The sequence below is a fragment of the Myripristis murdjan genome, chromosome 9 (assembly GCF_902150065.1).
Source record: "Myripristis murdjan chromosome 9, fMyrMur1.1, whole genome shotgun sequence".
Lineage (NCBI taxonomy): Eukaryota > Metazoa > Chordata > Actinopteri > Holocentriformes > Holocentridae > Myripristis > Myripristis murdjan.
In genome coordinates this window covers 3004246-3013901 of record NC_043988.1, presented here as the reverse complement: position 1 = coordinate 3013901, position 9656 = coordinate 3004246, and the positions used below count along the sequence as shown (strand labels likewise).

Genomic DNA, 9656 nt, shown 5'->3' with positions numbered 1-9656 from the left:
TCATGTTATTTATTCACTATTAATAAAACATATTTATTTATTGGCATCACTTTCAACATACATATAACTTGCGTGTTTGTTTATTGTTTGTTTGTGTCTCTTCCAGCAGACTACTTACATTCTTATCTATGTGTATTGCTTTTAATGATTAATATATGTATATGTATATATAAATATAGATATCAGTATATATGGATGTATTTATGTATTTATATATACAGTTAGGTGAATAAACTCATCTATCTTTTCCATGACTTTATCTGGCTTTCTCAAGTCTTTTGGAGAGAGCAACAAATCATAACATACAGCTAAAGTACATTCAGCTAAAGCTGTACGTAACCCTTTAAAACCAGAGCAAAGTCATTTGATATAAAACATTGTTTAAAGTTAACCTTCAAGAACATGATCATAAGATTATAAGTTACCAAAAATTTGGGGAGAAAAAAAAGAAAGAAAATTACTTTACAACGACCACAAAAATTTTCAAGTTTGAAAAAAAAAAATGCAAAAAACAAACAAACAAACAAACAAAATGGTTATGTAAACTAATGGCCAGCCTGTGTGGGCTCTACACATGTAGTGTTTTTGCAGCACATATGAGCAGCAGGAGAGCTACCAGCCATCAGGCGTTTAGAGCAGCCACTGAAAAATCTTTGATGAAGCGGATGGAGACTGAATCACTGGTGTGTTATCTTAATCACTTAGAAAGGAGCAAAACACACATTTTCTTACCGATGAATGTTGTGAATTATTTTAATGTTTGAAAAGTCACTTCCACAAGAGTAACATGGATCACTGCTGTCATTTACTTCACCACAGGGCATCTTTTTCATTCCAGGCATTTCCGAAAGTCAGAGCATTCAAATATACAGAAATGACATGATCATTCAATACAGGGAAATCATAGATGTAATTTTATGCAAAATCAGAAAACAGGTTAGACGGAAGGCTTTTTAACTCGCTCAAATTACTGAGTGAATCCAAACATTGGACGGGGTTCGTCTAAACATGCAGTTTTAGCGTTGGCATGTTCATCACACCATCATGGACTGCACGAGAATCGATTGAACCGAGTGTAACCTCAACAGCTGTCTGTGAATGACTGACTTCCCTTAACTGAGCATGCAGCCAGCCCAAATAAGGCAAGTCAACACAGCATTCACTTTACATTAAGGATGGAGGCACAGACACAATTTAACATCTTGCTTGTCATTTTGGACATGCAGTTTTTAGTATCTACTGACAATTGAGCACTGAGGAAATTGTACATCACTTGTCACGATAAGAAAAATGTTCAACCAAACATACAGCAAGGAAATAGGCAGGTGCAAAATACAGTAAAAATTGGTCATTTTAAAAATATGAACTCATCTCTCCATACAAATATACAGATCACCATAAATATTTGCCACATAAGGGGAGGACAGCACATACAAAGTAGAAAAGCCCTAAGATAAGAGTGGTAAGGAGGGGAAATGTGTCAGGTGTTACCGTAGCAAACATTAGTACGTGGCTATTTAGAATAAACCTAGTAAAGATGAAGTTAATTTTGAATTATTGTAAGCCAGAGCTGTGTGAGGTGATCTCCTTTGGCCCCAACTGGTTCAACGTAACATATCAGCAAAAATCATGTAGAGTTAGCAAAAAGCATGGAAACCAAAACTACACAAGTAAAGAACAGCAGATGGAGCATATGAGAGGGCAAACCAAGTTAGCCAGGCAACTTCACAATGAGAGACAAAAGATCTCCTAAATTTTGATTTCTAATAGTAACCTAATTGAAGGACTGAAACATATTCCATAACCTGACATTCAAGTTTTGGTTTGCAGATTCAAATCACCCTGACCAGCAGCCAACCAATAGCCAGCTGGTCTCACGAGATCAAATTAGTTTGACTTGTGAAACCAGTCTGGCCTCTCCACACAAGTGTTCGGGTTCCCACCAAAAAACGGTCGCACCAATCAGTGCCCTTTGCAGGACCACAGGCGTGGTGGCAGCACTTTTGTGCGTTTAATGGCTGCTTCCTATTGAATTTCACAAAAAAGCTGGTTTGTGGAAGTAAAGCCTATCTCTCAAGCAGAAAAGCAATTGACAAAGCAGTACTATTATTATTATTATTATTATTATTACAGGATTTTGCATGGTCACATACTTACATACGTACTTCTTTACAGGTTTCTGTTTGATTTCTACTTTGGTTACAGGTGGCTGGCTTATACTTTTGTTGCAAAAATGTGACTTCATAGTTTATTGCAATAATGGGCAGAATAGCTCAGGGGGACAGGGGGGTGGGGCTATACAAGATTAGTTATATGTCCTATCCATTTTTGTTTGATTCCTGGGTGGTTGGTTGTTAATTGAGGTCCTACATTACTTAGTACCCCTTTAAACTTTGAGTACAAGTTCATGAATATTCAGTAGTCAAGACTTCACTAAGTTTCATTTCAGTCGCTAGCATTCCTCAGGAGTTTGAGACTATATAGATAGAGCTATCATGAAGATTTTCCCTGAAAAAATGTTTTTTCCCTTCTGAAATCTAATTCTCAAAGGAGTAAATCAATCAAATGCAGGTCTTATGGCTACACTACATATAACTAATCTGTAAATTGTCAGAAAAAAAACATGTTACCCTTCTTGTCTCAGAGCACCTGAATGCTAACGCTTCACATGGGAAGTGAAGGGTCATCAGTCAAATATCAAACATCATTCACACATTATCTTGCCTCAACCAGGCCAGCTGCAAAAAAGAAAACAAAAAACTTAAGAACTAGAAACCAGAGTGTGCCCTTGCCCACATCCATGACTTGCGTCTCCAAATGGAGACAGAGTTCTCAAAGCTCATCGTGGCGCAGAGGGTCCTGGCTGGGCTGGATGAAGACTCCCTCCATGGCACGCCACCAGTTGTGCTGGTTGGGCGAGCTCATGCCGTGCACCTCGCGCTGGCCACGGATGGGGTGGCCGTACTGCTCACCCGTCACGCTGAGGAAGACATCGGTGCCGACGTGTTTGAAGCGCACGGTCTCGTCGCGTTCCCAGTGGTTACCATCACACTGCACAGTCCAGACGTCCAGGTCGTCACCCTCCCCGTTCTCTCCGAAGGCACTGACCTCCTGTCGACAACAGATGATTCCACTGTTTGTGACTTTCCACTCAGCTGCCTCAACAGAACCCTACAGACACAGATCACCTCTGTGCAGTTCCTGACTGGGAACTGATTGTCAGTTTGTTAGCTAACCAGCACTGTCTTGTTGTAAACATCTGATCTGTAAAAATAAATGTTTCATAGCCACCGGAAGTATTGGCTACTAGTCACATGTTAACATTAAAGTCAGCTGCTTTGCTACATTAGCCTGATGCTAGTTGGCAGGTTAACTGAGCTGATGGTAATGGTAAAAGTTTTGTGATGTTACGTGGACACATTTGGAAATAGCTGTGTGTGTGATAAGCCCTCCCCCTTTAGGCAATGTTGCTGTCATAGGACATGCCAATCACCGCAAAGTGTTCAGCAGCCCCACCTTCACTGATGACCAACCTCCCTGCCAGATTTGGTGATGTTACTTGGATGCGTTAGGAAACCATGGTCCTGTTTGTGCAATGCCCCGCCCACTGCCCTGCCCTCTTGAGACCAACTGGCCTGAGAATTAGCCTCTTCTTCCATGAGCCAGTTGTCCAGTTCTTTTGGTAGACAGACTGACAAATAGACAGGTATGCCAGGTAACAAATCTCCCAAACCACTTTTACTACGGTAGATTGTTACTTTAATGGAACTACTGACATACCGCAACAAGCTTTTTCAGCTAGTTCTGTTTCTAGCCTGACTGTCCATAATCACACCAGTTTTTGCTAAGATTTGTGCTGCAACTTCAAAGCCTCCACTGTCAAGTGATTTGTGTGTACAGTGTGTACATATCCACACACTGTTACTGTCTCACCTGGTTATTAGACAGAGGTGAGCTGAAGTGGTGTGTATGCAGGTTTCGGCCGGTCTTCATGTGTGTGATGCGGATGGCCTGGCCGCACTTGATGGCTACCCCACGCTGGCATGGACTGTTGGGCTTCCCCCGAATCCGCCAGTAACTGTTGGCATCGTCAGCATTCTCCACACCAGTCACAGACTGCTGTCCACTACCTACACACACACACAGCACACAAGTTAGAGGAAACACTTGCAACTCCCCTCTCTTTGGTTTGACTGTTTGCCAAGAACACCTCACTCATCACTGTACGTGCTAAATCATTTGAATGCAGCACTAGAGCCAGTAATTTACCAATGATTTATGTTCTCATCACTTAAAAGAAGTTCGCCCATTTTGAATTAAGTTGGTTATTTTAAAGAATGTTCGCCAAGGGGGAAGTCCACCTGAATGGCAGGAGGCTAACAGTTAGCATGTGGAGCATCCAGCCAGTATCCAGCACTCAGTAACAATGAGAGGAAGAGAGCACCACTACTGTCCTATAGAACAGCTAAGTGAAATAATATAAAACTTTTCAAAATGGGCAAAGTATCCCTTAATGGCTGTGCTGACCAACAGGACAATCTATCAAAAACTTTCTCTATTCCTGTAAAGAATCTGGTGTGTATTTTACATTGTGAAATGGAGCTTCACACCAAGGCTTCACAAAGAGGAAAATAAAACAAGCTTATGACATAATACCTTTCTGGGTATGACAAGAAAGCATTAGATATCATATGGTGTTGATAGTCCTTATTCTGTTTTGCAGTTTACAGTATCAGGACTGAGCTTTTTCTCTCTTCCAGTGTTTAAGAGCCACTTATTTGGATAATTTCCTGAGCTGCCACCCTGTAGACATCTGTTGGCATGTCACAGCAGGTGAATATGGGTGAATGCTCCTATACAGATTTGTTAACTGTGCATTTTAAATGTTACATAAAATGAATCCTGGTTGAATGCTGTGATAAAATATTAACTGGCAAAGCTTGTAGGCTAACATCAAATACACACTTCCCAACAGCATCTCATTCTTGTGTGCAAGGCTATGCTTCAGCACTGAAGGAGGCAGGTGGATGGCAGCTGTCAAGTTCACAAAACCAGGACGAACAAAACAGGAAGTAAAGCTATCTTGCTTGTAAAACAAAAGTAGAGTAAAATAATACTGTAACCCAAGACTGCCATTTCTCCCAGAGAAATGGGGTCATTGCTGCAGTAAATAATAATAAGATAAAGAAAAGGAAAAATAGCATATGACAAAAACAACAAACTGGATCACATTTACACACAAATGATAATTTCAAGACCTAGGTAGAATTGTGGTATGTAAATGTGACAAAAAGTATGGATTACAGCATTCAAACTGTGTGCAAAACAGAATTGGTATAACTCAGTATAGAAATACAATAGAAAAAAGAAAATGACACATTCAAACATATATGAATATCAAAAATGAAAGAAGTGGTGGCATGACAGAAGTTATAAACATACTGCTATATAAAAAGTGCAAGAAATTAGAAAAAAAATGAGGCAGAAAAACAAGATATATTGTATAGATATTACATGTTCACATTCACATCGACTTCTACAGTAGTCAATGTTATTACACACATCATTATCAGCACATATTTATAAAGGTAATATTAGCATATGTTGAGCAAAGTGTCTACAGATAACCACTGATTAATAAGACTATTATATGAATAGCAGCTATGAGTTCAATTTTTTTCTTTTCAAAAGTGCAGACATCCTTTATACTTGTCGTTTGTATCATTTGTGATGAAGTCTTTGTGTTTATTATGGCAGCCCTGAGTAGTATATGGTGTCTTGCACAGATCTATGACATACAGTTATGAAAACGAGTGGAAAAAAACAATTAATTTAAAACAAACCACTCCTTTAATACATATTCTAATTGTAATACATATTCTTTAATTTTCTATTTTTTATTCTTTAGTTTCATTTTGAAAATTCTAACCGGAAGTAATAGTTTCTTCTATCTTCAATTACACCGTTATTAAACACGACTGTACTAAAGTTAGTGCATTTTAAACATCGAATTTTAATTTATCGGGTTATGGGCTTGATGGGGAAAACGTGGTTCTCACTTACTAACTAACTAGCTAAATAATTGAATAAATAAAAGCCCAACAGTACTCCAAAACGAATCATTGTGAACGAGTCAACAGTGAGACTCTGCTCTAAAAGAAGCGATATTTTCTTGAAATAAAGTGCAGCTGGCTGAAACGTCTATGAGCCGAAAGTACCACGGGGCATCATTCATTCAGAAAACAGTTTTGGTTGTGTTCGGTTATGTGTGGAAATTTGCCAGCGACCAGTGAAACACAAAACTGCCTGATATTTCAATAGAGTTTGGCGTGACGCTTTCTCTATTAGAAGAACACGTACTGGAGACAGGGGCTAGCTTGACAGCACCAGCCGGTTAAGACTACAGGTGTGGCGTCTATTTCCATTTAAAGAGCCGCCGACGTTTTCTCAATATTACCATTATTCTATTCCTACTGAAATGAAGCCGAATGAATGGTGTTAGCTTACCTGAGCCATATTTGACATCGTGGGAATGGAGACGGACGTTGTGTCTGGTGTTGAGCAGTTTGACCAGTGAACCGCAGGTGACATAGTTGAAGTCCGACTCTCTGCCCCGGCAGCCCGAACACAGCAGCAGAAACAGCAGGGATCTGAGAAAACCGTGGACAGCATGAATCAGCTCCATCGCTGTGTGTCTCTTGTCATTATCCAGAGGGAGAGGATGTGCACTGAGAGACCACGGCGCTTTCAAACGCTACAGCTGATTTCAACCAATCACAGCTTGACAAGTCCTAAAATACGGAAATGAGTGTCGGCATGCTGCTCTGTCATTGGCCAAAACATATGTAGTGTCAGGGATAAATTATCATAATTTATTATCATTATTATCATAATTTATGATTATTATTATTATTATTATTATTATTATTATTATTATTATTATTATTATTGTTGTTGTTGTTGTTGTTGTTGTTGTTGTCATTACTAGTGGTAGTGGTAGCAGTAGTAGTAGCAGCAGCAGCAGCAGCAGCAGTAGTAGTAGAATCAGACACTTTGCTCATGGATAAAGCACATTCACAAATCAATGAAATGGCCTATTTCCCTAAAAGTTGAAGAAATTCATTTCAGAATAATCCATGAGGTTGCAAGAGATGATTCACGTTTGAAGTGGACCCTTGTACTTTTTATAACCTGACAGAAGAAACGTTAGAGCTTATATTTTTCTCATGCCCAGAGTCCAAAACATTTGGTTAGATATTAAAGATTGGTCACTTAAAATTTTGATCATTTTCTCTAAATTCTGCAATTCCTGACTTAAAATGATAATTCTTATGAGTAACTATTACATCCATTGTTGTAAGTGGAAAAACAGCAACCCCTCTTTTGTTTGGCTTATTCATTCAAAAAAAAAAAAAAAAAAAAAAAAAAAAAGAATCAAATAAAAAAAAAAAATCACTCAGAATATAAATTTTTGACAAAATAACAAGAAAGATTGTGAGGATATATCCCAGTTTTTGTTGTTTTGAGTTCTGCTTCTTGTGTCTCTGGGCTATTTCTGTTTCTCTGCCTTGTATTTTGTATTTTTTTTTTAGTGTATAAAACCCAAATAATTCCATAACTCATTTATGTATGTATGTATGTATGTATGTATGTATGTATGTAGTTATCTTTATTTGGATTTAGTTTATTAATTTTGAGTGTGATGTATTGTTTGTATGTGTCCTCTGCTAGTGTTTGTATGTTTGTAATTATGTTCAGTAATAATAATAATAATAATAATAATAGTAGTAGTAGTAGTAGTAGTAGTAGTAGTAACAATAAATAAACAAATAAATAAAAATCTGTTTTTCAATCCCATCTGAAAAGTCACTTCTACAAAATAGCTTTTCCTAACACCTGATAGCATTTTCTTCCTTGGTTCACAAGCCACTGTGTTTGTTGCTTTGTGTAAGTGAACAAGACAATAAATTTGAATAATGGCATTGTATAACCAATAAATAAAGGTGTTTGCTTTCACCTCACAGTTCTCCATATTGAGGCCTCCTGCCTAAGTATATCAGGAGAGGAAGACCACAAACCTACAGGCACCTGATTCTGCCTTATTCATTATCTTTTGTTTTAGAGAAAAAAACCTCCAATAAAATTTTCCAGCAAAATATATGAGAAACATACAAGAAAATATATGAGAAACAAACAGATGTCAAGAGTCACATCACAGGTAAACTATTACACAGATTAATGATGGTTCATTGTACATCTCATTCAGTGCTTCATCATAGTAAATGTACTGTGACAAGTTTGTCTTCTGACCTTGCAATTCAATCTTAATTGGATCTTAGTAATGTGCTTTTAGATGGAATGCAGGCAAAGATGTTGGCCAACAAATACTTAAACGATATTGAAGGAATATTACGGTTTCATATTTCAAGCTTGACAAGTGTACAGGATTAAGATGATCATTTGAATATTTGCAATTGTAGCCCGGCTGTTAAACCCGCAGTGTGCTTAACTTACACAACAGTAGATGGCAACAGTGAGCTGGCAACAGGTGTTGTTAATGATAACACTGAGCTCGAAAGAGCCTTTTTAAACCAGGTGAAAAAAAAAAAATCATGTAATACCTCCTGAAGAGCATGAAGAGGCAATAACTGTTAAAACATGATGCTTAAAGTGAATGCATTTGGTCTGCTCTGCAGCTACTAACACCTCAGCAGAGCATTAATAAACTTTTTAATGTAATTATGTGAGGTAGTAGGATACATATCAACACATGCTGTATATTTTAACATGAAATGATGAGGAATGTATTGCTTGATTTATACAATAATAAATGAATCCTGCATTGTCCCTGGCTTTTGCTGAATATATCTCGTGAAGTGAAACAGCTGAGCCATGAACCAAGGTCCAAGACCTCCAAACATGATGAGAACAAGACATACATTTGAAATCAAAATGATTAATAAAACAATAACAACAACAAAAAAAAATGTACGGAATGCAACGGAAAGAGAGATGAACAAGAGTGTTTTAACTGGTTTCACTCTGAGCAGTGCTGCCTTCAAATGCAGTTGGAAATATAAAAGTTGTGAATGGAACATAAAAGAATGACAACCTGGTGACTACTACTACTACTACTATTACTACGACTACTACCACTATGGCTACTAGGCCTACTACTACTACTACTACTACTACTACTACTGCTGCTACTAATTCTAATACCGCTGCTACTACTACTACTACTAATAATAATAATCAAATTCAAAGTGATTATACAAAACAATTAAGTTAAATCAATAAATACAATTAAAGAGTGGATTAAAGAGGAAATGGATCATGATTTATGAAGGACTATTTTATTATATTATATAAAACTATTAGGATCATTTGCAGGCCTATTCATGTATGTCTCTACATTCACTTTAATACTTTTGAATAGTTGTTTGTCACGTATATCCAATATCAATAGTTTGTGTTCAGTTGTGACATGAATAATTAGCCTACATGGCTGACGCATTCCCTGTCCCTGCTGCACTGACTACTAAAACTAAACAAAGAACCGTCCACAGGAGACCTTTATTTGACTGGAGTCCATTCTGTTATTTTTGGCCAAGCAGCAATTGAATGTAAAACCATCAACCGTACGTTATTTCCCA

At 37.6% G+C, this 9656-nt stretch overlaps 1 protein-coding gene across 1 annotated transcript; it reads right to left on the bottom strand.

The window, feature by feature from the left end:
- Positions 1–735: 735 nt before the first annotated feature.
- Positions 736–6750, bottom strand: sdf2l1 (stromal cell-derived factor 2-like 1). The gene is made up of 3 exons (XM_030060354.1): positions 6508–6750; positions 3934–4130; positions 736–3111 (listed from the first exon to the last, which is right to left on the bottom strand). The coding sequence occupies exons 1-3, from the start codon at positions 6683–6685 to the stop codon at positions 2833–2835; spliced, it is 654 nt and encodes a 217-aa protein (XP_029916214.1). The 5' UTR covers positions 6686–6750; the 3' UTR covers positions 736–2832.
- Positions 6751–9656: the final 2906 nt, after the last annotated feature.

Coding starts and splice junctions, on each gene's coding strand:
- sdf2l1 (XM_030060354.1), bottom strand. CDS start 6,685: ATGGAGCTGATTCATGCTGTCCACGGTTTTCTCAGATCCCTGCTGTTT. Junction 4,131..6,507: donor CGATGTCAAATATGGCTCAG/GTAAGCTAACAC, acceptor GTGTGTGTGTAG/GTAGTGGACAGCAGTCTGTG. Junction 3,112..3,933: donor CACCTCTGTCTAATAACCAG/GTGAGACAGTAA, acceptor TGTTGTCGACAG/GAGGTCAGTGCCTTCGGAGA.